A 20,190-nucleotide genomic window follows, 5' to 3' on the forward strand; every position below is an offset into this window, starting at 1 on the left:
TGGGGATCTGTGATCCTTGCTCACATTCATGGATCTCAGCTGATGTCCCAGCTGGCAATGCCAGAGCACTGTGGAGGGGAAGCCCACACTGCTGGAATCCCAACTGGCAATGCTAGGGCCTGCTGGGAGGAAGCGCATGCTGCATGCTGTCATTTCTAGAGCGCTGCTCCGTGGGTGCTCACAATGCTGATGTCCTTTTGGGGGGCGAGACTCGTCTAGTCAGTGTTTTGTTGCGACATCACGGGGCCCGCTGAGTTTAGAATGACCGGAGATCTGTGTGGGTAGGGATGTACATAGGCATGTGCCCGCGTGAGCACGCTGTGTAAGTGCTAAGCATTAGTATTGCACGTGTCTACAGAATTCCCATGCGTGTTTCTTCAGGTTGTGTTATTGTTAACTTCTGTGTTAATGAAGCCAACCCCCGGAGAGAGGGCCACAGTTTGTGAGCTGCGTCTGATCACAGCTTGGGAACGGCGCTTCCCTCTCAGCAGGGCCCACTGGACTTCCTCCCTGATGTATGCCACCCAGATTGTCTCCTCGCCCCTGCTTTTCTCTTGTCCTGGCCATGTGCTTAGTGTGGAGGAGTCCTGTCATGCAGGAGGTAGGACACCGGCTTAGCCCTCCGCCACAACACAGCAGTAACTGGGCAACCCATCAGAGAAAGGGCAAGCAGTAAGAAGAAAGGGATCCAAGGGATCCCCCCAGCTCCTGTGTTGGGTTCTGGGGCTTGTCTTCCCTGCAGGGTTAGTTATCCATGCTTGTGTCTGCTCTGGAGCTAGTCTCGCTCGAGGAAGAGCGGCCATACTGCACAACAACCCTGCAGCCGCCCAGCTCCGGATGTTTGACAGTAGCTGAGCACCTGGCCTCCCTATGTAAATGACACCTCTAAGGTGGGATAAGATCAGCCATGCTGGAAAAATACTGGAAGACTCACCCTGGTGAGAGACACTGTAGCAAGGGCATCAGCGTGCATGTGCTGCTAGGAGTGCAGATTTGGCCGTGCAGGGACATGCGCTGAGCTAAATTCTGCCCTCAGATTCACTGGCGTAAATCCAGAGTAACCCGAGTGAAGACAATGGCCTTGTCCTGGATTTACATCGCACTGTAATTGGCAGCAGAATCTGGCCCGGTATATGGTTGGGCTCAGGTTACAGTAGATCTGATGTGTCCTGTGGCTCGATTTTTCCTTCGACAGGGAAGTCTCCAGATGACCATGTGCTTTAAAAATAATTTGTTTATTTCAATGTTCATTACAAAATTGATCACTTTATTATAAATTATCCAATCCACTGCTGTGAAGCAAAATGTATAGAAAGGAAAATATAAAACCAAACACTTTAAGATAGCTTTAAACACCGTTGCTGCTATTTGAACTATTCACGTCTCGTCCCACCCAAAGGCTCCGTCTCTGACTCAGTGATTCCTTTGTTATTAGACAGGTGAGGTACAAAATTCCAATCTGGGGCTAATGTGGGAGTAGGGGGAGAATTTGCATCGCTTTTATTATGTGAACGTGAGCAGGACGAGGAAGCCTTCTGACGCTAGCTGTGACATTGCTGGAATAGTAATACCTAGCTCTTTTCATCAGTAGATTTCAAAGCACTTTACAAAAGAGGTAAGCACCAATATTGTAATTTTTACAGATGGGGAAACTGAGGCACAGATTGGGGAAGTGAGTTGCCCAAGGTCACCCAGCAAGACAATGGCCAAGCCAGAAATAGAAGCCAGGTCTCCCGAGTCCCAGTCCAGTGCCCTCTTCGCTAGGCCATACTGCTTCCCTACAGCAGAAGGCCTTTGCAGGTCAGGGCTGATGTGTTTTGGCAGAGCTGTGTGGAGTCCTGATAATGGCCTAATGTGCTGATAAAAATCTAGATGGGGAAGTGTAGGCAGAGCTGTGTGGAGGTCTAGGAGTGTCTCCTATTGGGATGGGAGTGTATTGGCAGAGATGCACCTGGAGTCGGACTGGAATGGCAGGGTTGCTGCAGGACAGAAATGAGATGCATTGGCAAAACTGCACGCAGACCTGGCCAGAACTGGAACAACAAAGATATTTGTACTGGCAGAGCTGTGTGTGAGAAGCCTGCGCTACCCTGCTCCAGTCAGTGCTGTCAGTCTTACTTTCTTGAGTGCTAAGTTTTTAGTGTCATGCAGGGAGCATGCATCGTTGCTGCAAATGAGGAGGAAGAGAACTTGAAATGAGTCTTTGCCTCCCTCTTCCTCCCGCTAGAATGAAACCTAGCCCTCAACTCCATTGCAGTTTGTTACAGCCCTTCATGTCCTATGGCACAAGGGCAGTCTCAGAGACAAGGTATTGGTTATTATAGAAACCCCGAGGCCAGATTTTCGGAAGGGTGCATGCTACACTGCGCATGCATTTCTAAGCATGCAAATACCAGTGTATGCATGCTCTGATTCGCCTCTGCACAAGGGTAGCTGTGCACACAAAACAGGGTTTACACACACACACACACACACACACACTGGAGTTTAGGATATCAAGAGTCCGACGTGCAATTTAGCACCCACAGTTCTAAAAATTCGGACCCCTACATACACAGTAAACTTCAGCATCAGCAAAATAAACGTCTCATTTTTGCGTTGACACTAGATATAATATAACAGAACATCACAGGGGTCCCAGGACCAAACAGTTGTTTTGGAAGGAACAATAAAAGTACATTTAAATTAAGGCCAAGTTCTACTGTGAGTTAGAATGGTGTACATTGGCTTTAGTGGAGTTACACCAGTTTTACACCAATCTCAATGAGAGATGAGATTCTCAGCTGTAGCATTACAAAGGACTATTATTGGGTCAGAGCCTGAGCTCATAACTTAGTTTTTCCTCTGTCTTTACTCAGGTTAATTTCCACTGATGTCAATGGGAATTCTACCTGCGTAGAAACTGAGGAAGACCCAGGATTTGACCCATTCTTTCCAAATGTTGTTCTAGAACTAGCAGGGCTGAGAATAGGTCTGGAGGGCATCCCCCCTGGAGAGTATCAGAATGTTTGTTTAGAACAATATGATCATATGATCCACTTGGAAAAGGCACTTTGTTGTGGGTACTTCTGCTGGAGTGTCCTTATAACAGATCTAATTCTTCTCTCATATGTATCTCCTTTGACTTCTGTGGGGTTACTCCTGATTTACACTGACATAAGGGAGAGCAGAATCAGGTCCGATATAGCACAGGATCAGATCCTCAGCTGGTGAAAATCAGTGGAGCTCTGCTGACTTACATCAGCTGAGGATTGGGCTCCATACGTTTGTTATCTGTTTCGTAAAATATATTCCACACACCAACAGATGTCCCAGATAGTGGCATCCTGATAGACCCTAATCACTGCAAACATGCTCCAGTTTTGTAATCTGTGACATTCCTTCCACCTGTTGTGCAATATGGTAAATGACTGTTCAATCCATCTGATGCAACACATGACAAATATTCAAAGAAAAAGAGATTGCTTTTCCGAATGGGTGGGGACCGTTTAAATTCCGTTGGCTTCGGCAGTGGAGATTTTCTGACCCTACGGGCCAGTGCCTCAGCCCGCCTAGCCCTGGGGAATTTGGAGGGCTCTGTGTCCACCCTGACTGAGTGCAAATTGCTCTTAATCTTGCCTTGTGTGCCAGAGAAACACCCTGGCAGAGAGCTCACGTCCCAGCCTCACTGAAATGATTAAGTGCAGACACTCCCGTGCATGGGCTGAGCGAGATGGGCCAGCCAGGACCTACCTGTCCTACGATTTATTGGTATCTGTAACTCCTTCCCAGAGCAGATGAGCTATTGAGGTTGTCAAATATCTGCCTGGAAAGGATTCACTGGGGGCGCACTGTATTCCCACAACCTTTCCTTGTCCATTACTCTGCACAGTTAATTCACCCACAGGAGTTATCTGGCTTTCAGCCATCCATTCCCTCCCCCCTCCCATCCCACTCAAACAACTGGGAGACCTGGGATGTCAGGATATTTATTCTTCAGGGAGATTCCCTGCTGTCATACCATTGAGACTCTGGAACCATCTGGGAGGCCCAGCATCCCCAAGAGTCCTCTTGTGTCAATGGGATTGCCTCCTATTTGTCAGGGAGGAGGAGGAGGAGGAAGAGGCAGGATGACTTCATAACAATCCAGGAGGCCGATGAGCTCTGCTTGGAGACAGTCTTGCCTTTTAGCCTCTTGGCCCAGCGTTCAGACCCAGTACTGGTTATTTTTTAAGGCGGGGTTGGATGTCCTGCAGTACTGAAGTAGCTCGGGGTCCTGCTGCCCTCCCGGCCCTTTGCCCGTAGGCCCTGATCCTTTGGCCTCCAGAGCGTTCACAGTCGTTAAAGGAATGGCTTGGTTCGGGTCAGTCTTGCGGAAGGTTTCCTGGTCGACCACTGCCCCGTTCTTGGGTTTGGAAGTTGTCCCCTGGACGTTGTGCTTCCCAGTCTTGTTGCGTTTGTGGAGATAAAAGAGCAGGGGAAGGATTAATCCCAGGAGGAGGATGATCAGGCAGATTGGGATGATCACGCTGAACATGTTGGCTTCGATGAAGCCGAGGAATGTGCCCCCCTCCAAGGGAGAGGGGCTTGTGGTGGCTTCGTGGCCCCGCCAGGCTGTTGGAAGCGTGTCGTGCTTGCTGGTGTTGTGGCTCAGCTGGTCGGAGCCCTGGGGCTGGGTGGCCAGTGTTTGTGAGGAGGGGCTCACCTCTTGGGGCGTTCGCCTGTCACTCATCTCCGGGAGGTGGGGGGCTCTGAGCAACGGGGTTCCATATGGCGTGGAGGAGTTGTATGGCTCTGTGGTATACCCCAGAAATTCCAGGGCGGGTGGCACCCCATCAGCTGCCAGCTTGAACAGAAAGCTGTCATTCAACAAGCGGTGGCCAGCATCTTCCATTTCCAGCACTTCCAGCCCGACCAGCCCCTGCTCGAGGTCGTGCTGAGTGAAGGTGTCAATGGGTGCATGCTGACTCTCTTTATCTCCTGAGACTTTCACAAAATGGCTGCCCTTCGGGGCTCTGAGGATTGTAAAAGCTGGGATGCTCTTTGTCTTGTTGGCCAGCTCACTGGCATCAAGGACACTGGTGTCCAAAAGGGCGGTGGTTCCCCTCGGCCACTGAATCCCCTGCCGTGTCCTGACCAAGGCCTTGACTGTCACATTCACTCCCCCTGATGTGTTTGCTCCTTTGGACATTGAGAGGAACTGGAATTCGTCCCTGGTGGAGGTGAAATCTGTGAAAGTAAAAGTCACTTCACCATTGTCCACTTGCTTCTGGGAAAAGCTTCTTGCTGGGCTTTGATTGACCCTCAACTGGCCAAATTTTGGATCCCTGGTGATTGTGTAATGGACCTCTTGTTTCCCTGGGTGTGATGCTCCCAGGAGGTGCTCTCGAGACAGCGATGCAATGTTTAGGCCCTGGGGTATCTCCAGGGGTATCTGGCTCATCACTGTGGTCACTTCAGGCAGAACCTCAATCTCCAGAGAAGTGAAGATGGGTGGATTATGCCCATCGGAGATGCTGAACTCTAAGGACCCAGGAGAACCACTCCCATTGGTGATGAACATTAGGTGCCCGGCATTGATATCTGCTTGGGTAAACTGCTCAATAGGCACCTGTTTGTTGTGTGTGTTGGCCAGGAAGCCATTGGATGGCCCCTTGAGGATTCTGTATTCAACCTCTTCAGGGGAACTGTCAGGATCTACTACATCCAAGTGATCCTGGGAGAGCACCGCCAAGGAGCCTTGGAGAACCTGCAGAGCACGGCCTTGCTTTGCGAGGCGAGGTGGTTTCTCTTTGATCTCGCTCACTGTTATGTTGAATGCTTCAGAAACGACCAAGCCCCCCCCTTCCTGTGGAGGCCAAGTAGACTCCATAGCCCGAGGCTGTAGCGAAGCCTTAAATCTGAAATTATCTTCCTGGGTCCCAGACCCATGGTGAACGTATTCCAGGTTACCCATGACCAGATCGGACTGCAGGAAGTAGGGATGCTCTTCGCTGATGGGTACGTCCACAACAGAAAGGTGCCCATGGATGGGCAGCTCCGTAACTAGGAACACTACGTCATAGGATGCCCGCTTGGACTCTGGAACTTTGGTCAACAGGTTGGAAGCATCCAGCACTGAGGTGTCAATTTGCGCTCTTTGAGCTTCCAGGATCCTGAGGCCTGGAAGAAGAGAGAACACAGTCCTGTGATTGTCTTGACGACAACAGCACTCAGTCAGGAGGAACCAGAAAGGGTGAAGTGATGCAGAGGGGAGTAAGGGCTAGGACAGAGAGACGGTGGAGCTAAAACAGAGCATGCTATGGAGGAGAGCTCAAGGAAGAGAGGTATAAAGGAAAGCTGGAGGCAGGGGAAGGAGAACAAATGCAGTGTATCACAATGGTTCTGCAGGAGGAAAGGAAAGGAATTGAGGAAGGTTGAGAGCTACAGAAGGAAGAGGGAAGCCACAGGAAGGGAAGGGCGGAGAGAAGAGAAGTATGAGAGTCCTTGCTGCAGAGGGGCCACGATTCAGGAAAGCATTCAAGCACTTGTTCAGCTCCCATTATGCTGAGGTGCTGTCCGGCATGGGGTTGCCTTCCTGAACTGAGATCTCAGTGTGGAGATTCTGAATGGCTGTTCCTAAGACTCCTCGGTAATACAGAGAGAGAGAGAGAGAGAGACAGAGAGAGAGAGAAGCTAGCAAAGTTCAGTAAAGCTCTTGTGTCCCTTGCTTCCTGGATTACATTGTCTGCACCCTCCTCCCCTTGGCCACAGCCTGTTCATGGGAGCCAGCACAGCTTTGTTCCCAACAGCCCCATGGCTCTCTTACCTTGGTTTCTCCACAGCTTCGTTGAGGGTTGGGGACAGCTTGCCTCAAACGAGACCAGCACTCTGAGGATGTATGAATCGGTTACTGTGGGCGGGGAGGTGACTCGGAAGTGAAAAGCATCCTGCGTAAGCCAGAATGGGTGCTGAGGCATGTCGTGCTGGTAAAAAATTATTCCACTATCCACCTGGTTTGAAACAAAAAGCAAACGAGCAAAGAACCTTTTAATCGTAGCAAAATAAAACAAGAAATAATACCCAATACCATTTCCTGGACAGGATCCTGCAGCCAGCCAGCATGCAGAACTGCCGTTGAATTCAGCAAGAGATCTGCCCATCTGTTTTGTTTATAGATCTCCTATCATTGCGGTATCATTATCAGTTTTGTACAGGTGGGGAAACTGAGGCACAGCGACTGCTTGGGTCGTATGGTGAGTTGATGGGAGAGTAGGGAGTAGGAGCCAGAATTCCTGATGCCTAGCTCTCTGCTCTAACCACTGGGTCATGCTGCCTCCCAGTGCCCCTCTCGGTGTCCAACACAGAAGAATGGGAGAATCAAGCCCTCTGTTATGCTGAAAGGTGCTAGTGGCTGCCACTGGGGGGGGGGGGAGGGTTCAGATCCTAAAGCCAATGGGGTGCCAAGCACCCTCTTTGGGGTGTAACAGAGGGAGCAATAAAAGCTTTTTTATTTAATAAAAGCAGCTACAGATGATGGCAGGTCAGAGCTAAGCTGTGGGCACTGAGGGCTTTCCCTGGTGCAAGTTCAGGAGTTAAGCTATTGGTTGCAAGCAGTGTGTGCTGGAGGCAGAAAGCCAGGAAAATGAGATGTGTGTGTGACCCACAGAGGAACAGGGCTTCTTGGGCACAGAGCTTGCTGGAAGAGCAGACGTGGGATTTCTGAGCCAGGAAACTGCCTGCTCTTTGTTTCTTTATGCTCACAGAAAAAGATCTGTGTGCACATAGTAAATACACAAGTTTACATCTAGAATATAACTGACTTGTACTGTTGATTTCTTGTCCTAATGGAAACAACACTGCAAGACCCCGAATTTTGGCTACCCGTTCAGGCCACAGGTGCAACACTTCAGTTTCTGTAATGGGCACAAGCAGTGCTGAAGGGGCCCTCAGTCTGCATTGGGCTGAGAATGGAGGGATGTGGGCAGGAGCAGAGCAGAAGGGCAAAGGAGTGGAGCCAACACTGAGATAGGAGTAGCTTAAAACAATGATTAGTAGTGGTTCTGAGAATTGGTCTAGTGAGTAAGTTACTAGACTGGGTATTGGGAGACTCTAGGTTCCATTCCTGACTCTGCCACAGACATGCTGGGTGATCTTGGGCATGTCACCTCCCCTCTCGCTGTTTGTCTGTCTTGTTTATTTAGATTGTAAGTGCTTTAGGGCTGGGAGCGTCTCTCACAATGTCTGTACAGTGCCTAACGTCATGGGACTGGGATCTCAGGTGGTATGTATAATAATGATGTTGTCAGGAGATGCTGAAAGACAAGACTGATTCTTCTCCCAGCCCCTTACTTGGTGGGCTGAGAATGACTACTATGGAGGGATATGGGAAGCACAGAACTGGAGAGATCTTCATTCTGAAGTGGGCTGAGAATAGCTCATGTGGGAAGATATGGGAAACCCATTCATAGCTTTACTAGCAAAAGAAACAGTGACTTGAAAGCTGTAGCTGTTTAAAGCAGGGCTAAATTAGTGTGAGAAGCCTCCCTTAAATGCAATTCTCCAGAACTCAGCAGGCAGAATTGCACATGCAAAAAAATATGCCTAGTTTGTATGTGCAGTCACCTGGATTTTTTTGCCTAAATCAGCTAACTGTGGGTACAAATGGTCAATTACACAATCCTGATTTGCATGTGCAGCCATGATCAATGTGTGCACAATTTAGATGTGCAGTTGTACTTGTGTGTGTGCCTGGTTACTTGTGCTTGATTTGGATGGCAGGCCCTTGCTGGTTTGCACTGTAAAAGTCATTAACCCTCTGCCCTCTCTTTAATCTAGATGTTTCCACGTCTGCACCTCCCTCACTCTGTTGAAGGCAGTAGATTTCTGGAGGGGGAGAGACCCCTAATTTGAAACCCCAACAGAGGTGACCCAGTTTGAACATCCGCCTGTTCACATGTTGCTGGGGACACTGGGGCCATCGTCTGCCACAGCCTTTCTGGAGTGTGATGTCAAGGGAGCCATGGCAACTGCATGCGTTGCTGTGGTAACCCGGTGAATATTTCATTGGCTGGTGATGGCAGAAGAGTTCAGAGCCTATCTGATGGGATAGTGTTTACAGCCCTGCTGCTTGCTGGGACTATCTAATGGGGTGGGGATTGAAAAGAGGATGAGAAACGAAAAACAAAATGTGGTTTGAGTTCTGTGCTGGGGATCTCGGGGGGAGTCTGAATCAGAGCAGCGCTGGGTGAGAGGAGCAGCATTCTCCTGCGTATTTGCTCTTTCTTCTGTTCTGACAGATGTGGTTGGGTGCTGAGCCCTCAGAGAACAGAACAGAATAGTAGCAGTACTCTGTGCTTGTATAGCACGTTTCATCCAAGAATCTCAAAGCACATTACAAGGTGGGTGACTATCACTGTCCCAATATTACCAAAGGGCACAGAGGGGTGAAGTGAACTGCTGAACAACTTAGTGGCATTGCTGAGAACAGATCCCAACTTCCTGCTTTAATCACTAGACCATGCTGTCTCAGTGGGCAAACTGAAATCAAATCATGCCTACCAAAGTTTAGAAGCTACCCAGGAATGCTGCAACCTTCATGGAAAGTTCCTAGAGAGAACAATCAGGCCACAATTCGATAGAATGTCCAGGCCAGCCTTTTGAATTTGTGTAGCCGGAGTAAAATTCTCTCTTACGTTCAAAAGGGTGTGAGAGTCATTTGTGTAGAATCCTATTAGTGCATTTACTGTAGCATTTTTGTAAGACTTTTCCGTAAGAGAGGGGTGTGTGTTGAGTTAGAATGGTGGTGGTAGAAAAAGAGAGAGAAAAGAAGGAAAAGAAAGGCAGAGGAGAAAGATGAGAGAAGAGGCGAAAGAGATCAACAACCTGCAAACTGCAATGTAATATATAATCTGAGAAATGTACTGGGTCCCATGTGTCCCTCCATGGAAGGAAAGGCAGCAGGTGAGTGTACTCAGTCTAAGCTTGCCTGATCTTACAGCCTGCTCTGCAAAATAATGTAGTAGCAAACCAGGGAGTGCTGCTGCCAGGAGGAGTGGGAAGAGCTGAATTCTGAATTGGTTGCTTGCTATTAAAGGCAGGGCTCCAGAGTTCCAAGATTCCCATGGCAGACCTGAGGGGGTTTCAGGCCCCAGGTTACAGTGGAAGCTGCCAGGACCAAGATTTGTGCTGAAACGGGTAGAGTGTGGCACCCGGTGGAGAGAGACAATGACGTCTTTTTTTGGTTTGGGATTTGGGAGGAAGGCCTCACTTTTGGCCAAGGAAGGCTAGCTGCTCAGCTGATACTGTTCCGTTGACTTTGATGGTGCTGTGCTGCTCTACCGCTGCCATGGATCGGGCCCTCATGTTTCATCCAGGAATGAGCAGTGAATTCAGAGCTGGTGCAACATGCCAGTTTGACAAGGCTGGAGGCACATGTCCTCTGTCTACTTCCAAACACAGGGGCAGGCTTCCAGAACAGAGCCTGATAATCCTCCTTAACGCCAGATTTTAAGACCTTCTGTAGGGCCGAAAAAGCCAGTTGTCTCAATGGCCTCTTCTCTGAGGCCGCCAGCAAAGACATTGGTTGTGCTGATACTTCTCCCATGCACTGGGAACTGGTCTGAGAGACCACTGACTCACGTCGCAGAGACCACCAAACAGCACAGGGCACATGCAACAGTGTTTGGTCATGATCAGCTCTGGCTGGATTTGCCCTGGTGACAAGGAGGTAAATGGCTCTGCTGCCTTGAGCCATCCGGTCTCCTTGCATATATTTCAGCTGTGACTAAAGAAGACTGCATTGTGCTGTAGAATCCAGTTGTGTTAGTCAGGCTGGGAGCTAGAGGGTTTGCGAGAACTATAGGGTTTGTGCAGGTGCAGCACAGTGGCATAGCTAGGAAGGGAAATTTGTGTGGGCTGCAATTTATGCTGGACAGGCAGTGAGCAAGGTCTGCCATCGGAGCAGATCATTGATATTGCTCATGAAGAACTTTACTTACGCTTGGCATTTCAGCCATGCTCAGATTTGAGCCGGCCTGGCTGCTAATAGGGTGGACCACACCCCACCCCGGCCCACATGTGGCAAAGCCTCTGGTGCAGTAGCCTCAATAATGAATCAAGGCACCTAAATCTTGTCTCTTCTTTAACCCGAGGGACATGACAATGGGGAGGCAGGAGTACTTACCTCAGCCTGGGTGAAGTTCTCTAGTGGCCCACTGGCACTGCCCAGATGGTAATTCACCAGCCTGCCCAGTTGTGGGTGCTCCTCTATGCTGTAAAATAAGGGGCGGGAATCTGCTTTGCTGTTGGTTACTGCTTTCAAATTCTGGCTTGTGATTGGCTGAAGGGTCCCTTTAAAACAAATAGTATACAGTGCATTTATTCACAGCACCAATCAGTGCTCCCGCCCTCCCCCCTTTATAGAAGGATGTATCTTACAGGCTAAGATGTCTCTAACTGCATGGGTACCTGGCATAATCACACAGATCAGAGTGCATTAGCTCCTTTACCATCTCTTTCATTCATATCCTTACACCCATAAATTCAAGTCCCATCCCAGAATTTGGACTAATCCCCTGGACAGAAAAAGGGCAGGTAGGGCATTGATACGCATCCGTTGGATATCATCAGATACTTGTCCCTGCATCAGTGACATCAGTGGGAGTTTTCAAGTGGATTTCAGTGCTAGACATAAATATTTATACACACAAATATATTTTAAGCTAACCAACCACAGCCTTTAAGGGCCAGCTTTACTGCCCATTTAAGCGCACACAAAATGTCTGCGTGATTTGCCTCCACACCTGCCATGATTCCAAGCATGGATCGGTTATTTACATGAGCAAATGATCATAAATGCCCCATCTGCACAAAGAATGATCCTGATTTGTGCAGGCCGTGCAATCTGGGGAACTGCGTGCAAATGGGCAGCTTGGGTTATACTGCTGCCTGTGCATTTTTCTGAAAATCTGAGTTCTTACATCTCAGGGGGCAACAGAAATTCCTCTTACCATGTCCCCCTCTCTCTGTGCTGCTAGGCTGGAAAGTGTCACTTGAGTGTTAGGTAAATGCCACAGTAGGAGGTGAAATGCCATCTGTGCTCTCAGGAAGGGAGCGGAGTCACAAATCAGGCCAAGGGCTCTTTCTTGTGCCAGATCACGCACCCCATCGCCTCCCACTGCAGCATGCCTAATTGTCTGCATGGAAGAACAGCCGTGCACTGGATCCTCTGGGGGAGGGCTGCTGGCAGTACCGACATAGTAGAAGCCAGTCAGGACAAAGGCCCAACACGTAGCTTTCAAAGCATCTACCTTCTCCTGCATTGTCTTTCATTCTTCCTCCATCACCGCCCATAAGCTGTTACCATCAGCCCTCCCTCCTTTCAGCCTGACACACCTTACTCCCACTCATGTTTCTTTTAACACAGTCTTCCACTGATTTTTCTTCTCTCCTTCTATAAACCAACCTAGCCCAATAGCCACTGGAGCTGTTGGATGCTGCTAATTCGATGACTTCTCAAGGCTCTTGCTGACCCAGCTCCCCTCCTTTCAGCAGCCCCAGCTGGAGTCACCCCTCTTTCCTCTGTGGGCGACTCACCTGGACACACAGTGAGATCCTGTTTGTTTTCCAAGGTGATGACCAACTTCTTCTGGGCGCTCACAGTGAAGAAATGCCTGGGGGAGATGTTCTCGCCATCAGATAGATTGAAGGAGAAGCCACCATCAAGGGGTCCTGCAGAAAGCACGTCAGTGGGACAGGGATCAGTCAGCAGGATCCAGGGGCATGACAGTGACAACCCCACAGGAGGAGGGCAGAGGGTGAGAGACACTGGTGGAGCAGCGTAGCAAAGCTTGTGAAGGAATGAACATGGAGACTAAATTCCTCACTAGCCAATGTTGGGGTGCACTAGTGACTTGGGAAGCCTTGTGCAGGGCTGAATGAGCAGGAAAACTGAATTCCCCCAGCTCAGCACTGGGGTGGGGTCCACTGGTGACTTGTGTGTTTGTGTATTGGGTGTGCGCGCGTGTGTGTGGGAAACTAGCCCAGCTCAGGAATGAGTAAGCATGGAAGCTGAATTTCCTCGGCTCACACCAGGTCAGGGCTGGGCTCTATTGTAGAGTCCCCTTGTGTCACTACGCTGTCCATGATTGCCAAATTATGGTCCATGGTGCCCTTCCTGGTGGTCATCAGAATAAAACAAGAGGACAACCAAGAAGTGGGGGGTTCGGGGATCATGTGGGGAGGCGGCTGCCCCAGCGGTCTATCTTATGAAGTGACAGGAAGACTGAGCCCTTGCCGTAGGTGCCAGGCTGTCGGACACAGTGCCCGAGCTCAGTACATCACAACACAGGTTAATTGTGTGGGAGGGCCAGGCGCTGGGTGAGTTACACATCAGAGGAAAGCCAACTTCAAGTTGAACGAACTTGCAGGACTGTTGTAAATCTGGAGTAATGGCATTGAAGCTGAGGAGGTTACTTTGCATTTATACTGGAGCTAGTGAGAGCAGGATTTCCCTGGGAGATGGCAGTCTCCTCTTGTCCAGGACAGGGGGTTCTTTACAGCTGTGGGCTGTATCCTAGAGTTTCTGGGCTGGGCAGTGCCACGTTGGGGTATTTGACTGGCCACAGTTAGTTTTCCTTAACACACAGCTCTCCCTGCATTGATCCACAACAGGCCCCCCAGCACCTTGGCCTCCAGGCCCGGGAATGTCCTGCTTACACCTGTCCATTACCTACCTTCATGCACAAACTGAACAAGCCCACTATTTATCTGAGCCTGAGTGAACTGCAGGATCCCGTTGCTAGGAGACGACCTCAGCACAACCTTCCCATTGGCCGGGGGCCTGATGGAATAAACCACTTCCTCCGGAGGGGAGTCCTCATCCTCACTTCTTAGGATATCGGGAGTGATCTCTGTGGTGGTACCTTCCTGCATCTGGGGGAAAATGCTGAGCAATCAGCCAAGCGTGAACTTGACATAGTTTCCCAAAGGGGTGGAGAGATTCCACCAGTGCCTTCGGAGAGCTAATTTCATAGCCAGCTGGGGGCCCAAACCAAATCTCCTCCCATCCCCCCTGCCACAGCCTCACTGACAGCAGCTGGACTACTTACAGGAGTGTACACAGAGAGGGAGGATATGCAGATAATCTGGTGGTTTCACAGGCACCATGCCACTCTGTGACTGGACCCCAGCTGTTTGGAACTGATGTTTCATGGCACAAGCTGGGAAGTCAGGTGCTCACAGACATAAAGCCAATTGTATTACCAGGGCAGCATCGTTTCTTGGTTAGAACAGGAGAGTGGAGGGCAGGAATCTGGGGTTCTATTGCCGACTCTGCCACTAACTCACCATACTTCCTTGGTCAAGTCACATCACCTCTCTGAGCCTCAGTTTCCCCTTCTGTGAAGTGGGGCTAATGATACTGACTCACCTCACTGGGTGCATGTGTGGCTTAATGAATCTCCATAGAGGGGTTGGAGGCTGGTGAGTGAGAATTCATTCTCTCCACCAACGTCCTCTGGCCCACACTTTTAATAGGCTTTGTGTCTTGGGATCTCACGCAGACTTCACCACGGCACTTTCAACTGGGTCACTGGTTTTGAGCTCTCTCCACTTAACCCCACTCGGCCAGTTCTTCTTTCCATATTATTGTCTCATTTAGCTTGTGCTACAGTCTCTAACTGAAAAGCTTCCAATCCTATCACCCTTATCTAATGAAGCCTTAAACTGCGCCAGCAAACTCTTGTGGAATGAAAAGTATGTAAACTAGCTATGCATCATGTAAAGCCATGGCGGCAAGTTGTAACTGTCTGGGAGCAACCTTCCTCAGGGTGATGAGCTATTACTATTATTCAGATTACACTAGCATCCAGAAGCCTCATCTAAGATGAGGGACCTGTTGTGTTAGGTGCTGTGCAGACAGTCTCTGCCCCAAAGAGCTTTCACTCTACGAGACAGACAAAGTATGTGTGGGGGGAAGCAACTTGCCTCAGGTCACACTGCAGGAGGGGAATGAGCAACAGATCATGCAAAGTGTAAGGAATTTGCAAAGCATTTGGAATGTCTTCCCTGTTAGATTGATAACTGCTAGGTGTGGCCACTGATCCCTGGACTCCCATGGGGAGGAGATCCTGCTGGGGCAAAGTTACACCGGGGGATGGATTTGGCTGGGAGACTTTCTATTGCCTTAAATAACTGGTACATTAGATTTTAGAGCCAGATATTTATTGTCTGCGATGAGCCAAATTCTTTTGGTCTTTAATGGGGCCAAATTCCCATAAAAATCAATGGGAGCTTGACTCCCTGGAGGACTGTGGGATTTGGGCCAATGCTACTTTAGAAACGATCCAGAACCAAACCCCAGAGACCAAGCTGGAGGTTCTGATTTTGGGTATTGTTGCTCAGCCCCCGTCTCTACAAAACAGTTGGAAAATGAGGCCAGGCAGAAAGCGTGGAATTGTTTTCAGCCTGATGATGTGCGGGCTCTGTCATGCTGGGCTGGGCAGGGCTCCTCACAGCAGGAAGTCAGGCCCAGACCCTCTTTGGCCTTTGAGCAGCTCCATGTGTTAGAACAGGGCACACCCAATCTGTACACTCTGCAGCCTCAGCTGGAATGTTTGCTCCCAGGAGACACTACAATAAAATCACCCTTTCAGCTCTGGGTTCCAGGCACTCGATCTCGACTCAGGCAGTTCATGCGCTCACCAAACCCTTCAACTGAAAGCTTTCCATTGTCTGATTGGGTGTAGCTGGTTCTCTTCCTGGGGAGGGATAGCTCAGTGGTTTGAGCTCTGGCCGGCTAAACGCAGGGTTGTGCATTCAATCCTTGAGGGGGCCATTTAGGGATCTGGGGCAAATATTGGGGATTGGTCCTGGTCTGAGCAGAGGGTTGGACTAGATGATCTCCTGAGGTCCCTTCCAACCCTGACATTCTATGATTCCTATTGCAGTGACAGGATGTTGCTGTGGAGAAAGTTTTAAATAAAGAACATTCTTGGAACCCTCCAATTCTGCACTGGTGTCTTAGGCACACAACTTCCCTTCTTCCACGGGACAGGTGGACAAGCTAGTCCAAGAGGATAAAAGCAAGCTCCTGAGTACCTGTGGTCGTTTGGCAAGGGAGCAAGTACCCCTTATGTTCTACTGACTTACTTGATTCTCCACTCCCTGCCCTAAAATCTTATGCAGTGGGGACTGTAGGATGCATGACACCCCAGAGATGGCTACATTTTATGGATGAAGGGATGCCTGTGATGGCATATATCTGTTAAAAAGCTGCAGCATCTATTAAATGTGCTATATCTCCCTGCAGCTTGCATGGTGGAGATAAGGCCCAGATCTTCAACGGTATTTTGATGCCTAAGTCCCCTAGGCATGGCAACACTTTGAGAATCTGAGCCTGAGGGCCCAATCCTGAAAACTCTCCAAAGGAGTTCTGGATTAGGCCCTAAATGATGGCAGTTACTAATAACTGTACTGTAAAATTGTGGTCACAAAGGGCTTAATCCAGCTCCCCTGGATGGTTATTATTTGAGGGCATCTCCTAAGCACAGGTACACTATATGACATGAATGGCTCGGTCCTGCAAGCCCTCCACCATGAAGCAACCAGTGAAGTCAATGGCAGTTCTAACAAATTTATTTGAGCATAAGCTTTCGTGAGCTACAGCTCACTTCACGAAAGCTTATGCTCAAATAAATTTGATAGTCTCTAAGGTGCCACAAATACTCCTTTTCTTTTTGCAAATACAGACTGACACGGCTGCTACACTGAAACAATGGCAGTTCTGTGAGGACTCCCATGGCTAGTCCCATAGTTCTGGAGTCTGGGGTGGAAGATGCTCTCTAAATACAAGCCAAGATTGAGGGGAAACATGCCTGTTTTAGAGCGTCCCCTTTAGAGTCAAAGCCATCCCAGTGGAAGCTGCTGTTTAATTTGTGTCTGGGATCTAACAGCCCCTGAGGGTGGCAATAAATAGCTGAGGGCTCTGCACACATCTGTGTTGCATTCAAGAACTTTTGCATTCCGTCTGCCAGGTACCTGTGGCCTAATGAGGAAATAAGGTCTTTTGGAGGATTTTTAATGGCAGGTAAACTTTATAGTGGGTTCAGCACCATCCTGAATTCACACCGGCTGGGGCTAAAATGTGCGGTTCTGAGCATGTGCAGCAGTGGCACATTTCCTAAACCAATAACTCGTTGTAATTTATTTCTGCCCCATTGAAAAGCATTATTCCCCATTGCAGACTAATGGAAAGAACTGCAGCTCGGTTAGACAATGCTTCCTGAACAGCAGGAACGACTAATGGAATGTCTTGGGCCTTTACTCTTTGGGGTTTGTTACAGAAAGCCTGCTCTGCAGTCACTGAAGTGCTTAATTATATTCCACATCCCCTCTGAATTATTAAAGCTTTGCACTTGGTTTCTGTTCTTACTTACTCGTCTTATTATATCCGGTTAGACTTCGTGTCGCCTGTGTTCTCTGTGAGCACCCTGTGTAGTTTAGAGACTAGCTCCAGGAATGCTTTAGCCGGACTTGGACTCACTAATGGGAAGGTGTTGCTGTTATGAAGGGTCAGCCCATGTACTGATTCCTTTCTGTGATTTATCCATGAAAATGCTTCTTTTAAAGGGGCTGAGCATCTGAATAAACTCCAAATGATCTTTTTGTGTTTGCCTTGTGGCTGGTCAGTTTCACTTGTGTTTCTAGTTAGTTTCGCTTTCAGGCCACAAGGTCTGCAAGGTTGCAACCACAAGGTGGCTTAAACACCAGGGAGCCAAACAGTGCCTGCGGATGAGCTGAGTTCAGAGCAGACAATGAAGCGGAATGGCTTTGTGTATCCCCTGTGCCGGGGGCTGCTTTGGCCTCTGGAGGAGGTTAGAGCAGTCTGAGGGCTGCCTTGACTTTCATAAGAACAACAGAATGGCCATACTGGGTCAGACCAATGGTCTATCTAGCCCAGTACCCTGTCTTCTGACAGTGGCCAGTGCCAAGTGCTTCAGAGGGAATGAACAGAACAGGCTATTTATCAAGAGTCCATCCCCTGTTGTCCAGTCCCAGCTTCTGGCAGTCAGAGGTTTAGCCAGAGCATGGGGTTGCATCCCTGAACATCCTGACTAATAGCCATTGATGGACCGATACTCCAGGAATTCTTTTTTGAACTCAGTTATACGTTTGGCTGCACCCTTCGCAACATCCCCTGGCAATGAGTTCCACAGGTTGACTAGGCGTTGTGTGAAGAAATACTTCCTTTTGTTTGTTTTAAACCTGCTGCCTTGGGCCTTTACTCTTCGGGGTTTGTTACGGGGTGGGGGGGGACCTTTTGTAGTGATAATCAAGGTGGCCCATTTCCAGCAGTTGACAAGAATGTGTGAGGAACAGTGGGGCGGGGGGGGGGGGAAATAAACAAGGGGAAATAGTTTTACTTTGTGTAATGGCACATCCACTCCTTTAGTCAAGACTAAGTTAATTGTATCCAGTTTGCAAATTAATTTCAATTCAGCAGTCTCTCATTGGAGTCTGTTTTTGAAGTTTTTTTATTGAAGAATTGCCACTTTTAGGTCTGTAATCGAGTGAACAGAGAGACTGAAGTGTTCTCCAAATGGTTTTTGAATGTTATAATTCTTGACATCTGATTTATGTCCATTTATTCTTTTACGTGGAGATTGTCCAGTTTGACCAATGTACATGGCAGAGGGGCATTGCTGGCACATGATGGCATATATCACATTGGTAGATGCGCAGGTGAACGAGCCTCTGATAGTGTGGCTGATGTTATTAGGCCCTGTGATGGTGTCCCCTGAATAGATATGTGGACACAGTTAGCAACGGGCTTTGTTGCAAGGATAGGTTCCTGGGTTAGTGTTTTCGTTGTGTGGTGTTTGGTTGCTGGTGAGTATTTGCTTCAGGTTGGGGGGCTGTCTGTAAGCAAGGACTGGCCTGTCTCCCAAGATCTGTGAGAGTGATGGGTCATCCTTCAGGCTAGGCTGTAGATTCTTGATGATGCATTGGAGAGGTTTTAGTTGGGGGCTGAAGGTGACGGTTAGTGGCATTCTGTTATTTTCTTTGTTGGGTCTGTCCTGTAGTAGGTAACTTCTGGGTACTCTTCTGGCTCTGTCAATCTGTTTCTTCACTTCAGCAGGTGGGTTCTTACAACTACAATACCCACCTGCTGAAGTGAAGAAACAGATTGACAGAGCCAGAAGAGTACCCCCTCCTCCCCCACTCTCCTGCTGGTAATAGCTCACCTTTCCTGATCACTCTTGTTATAGTCTGTATGGTAACACCCATTGTTTCATGTTCTCTGTGTATATAAAATCTCCCCACTGTATTTTCCACTGTATGCATCAGATGAAGTGAGCTGTAGCTCACGAAAGCTTATGCCCAAATAAATTGGTTAGTCTCTAAGGTGCCACAAGTCCTCCTTTTCTTTTTGCGGATACAGACTAACACGGCTGCTATTCTGAAACTCATCCATGAGAAGACCTCTTATCCTAAGAACTTGTCCTATGACTGCCTGCAGGCATTTCACTCTTGTGACTGTTACTTTTAATTTCTATTTAACTAGCCTTCTCTTCTTTGTTTATTTCCCCTTTTGGAAATTAAATGCTACTGGGGTGGGTTTCTTTTGTATTTTTCCCCCTTCAAGGATGTTAAATTTAATTACATTATTGTTGCTATTACTGAACAGTTCGGCTATATTCACTTCTTGGACCAGATCCTGTGCACCACTTAGGACTAAATCAAGAATTGCCTCTCCCCTGGTGGATTCCAGGACTGGCAACTCCAAGAAGCAGTCATTAATGGTATCTAGACATTTTATCTCTGCATCCCATCCAGAGGTGACATGTACCCAGTTTAAATCCCCCATTATAATTTGGTTTTCTGTTTTTGTAGCCTCTCTAATCTCCCACAGCATTTCACAGTAACGGTCACCATCCTGGTCAGATGATTGGTCATATATTCCTACTCTTATTATTCATGCATGGAATTTCTAGGCATTGAAATTCTATGGTACTGTTTGATTCCTTTAAAATTTTTACTATCTTTGACTCTAGGCTTTCTTTCACATACAGTGGCACTCCCCATTCTGTGATGCCTATTATATCAATATCCTCATTTAATACCAGACACTGAAGTTTAACTATCTTCTTATTTAGACTTCTAGCATTTGTACACAAACACTTATAAAATTTGTCCGTATTTAGGTATCTGCCTTCATGGGATGTAACT

At 48.5% G+C, this 20,190-nt stretch overlaps 1 protein-coding gene across 1 annotated transcript in view; it reads right to left on the reverse strand.

Moving 5' to 3' along the window:
• Window positions 1-4,186: 4,186 nt before the first annotated feature.
• CSPG4 (chondroitin sulfate proteoglycan 4) overlaps window positions 4,187-20,190 on the reverse strand; it is a gene marked incomplete at its 5' end in the record, with an annotated part of 31,720 nt that continues 15,716 nt past the window's right edge. The window contains 5 exons of the mRNA XM_077828901.1: window positions 4,187-6,141; window positions 6,788-6,971; window positions 11,144-11,310; window positions 12,556-12,690; window positions 13,695-13,893. Coding sequence (XP_077685027.1) covers window positions 4,187-6,141; window positions 6,788-6,971; window positions 11,144-11,310; window positions 12,556-12,690; window positions 13,695-13,893 — 2,640 coding nt within the window. The remainder of the gene's footprint in view (window positions 6,142-6,787; window positions 6,972-11,143; window positions 11,311-12,555; window positions 12,691-13,694; window positions 13,894-20,190) is intronic.

The sequence above is a fragment of the Eretmochelys imbricata genome, chromosome 10, assembly GCF_965152235.1.
Source record: "Eretmochelys imbricata isolate rEreImb1 chromosome 10, rEreImb1.hap1, whole genome shotgun sequence".
Classification (NCBI taxonomy): domain Eukaryota; kingdom Metazoa; phylum Chordata; order Testudines; family Cheloniidae; genus Eretmochelys; species Eretmochelys imbricata.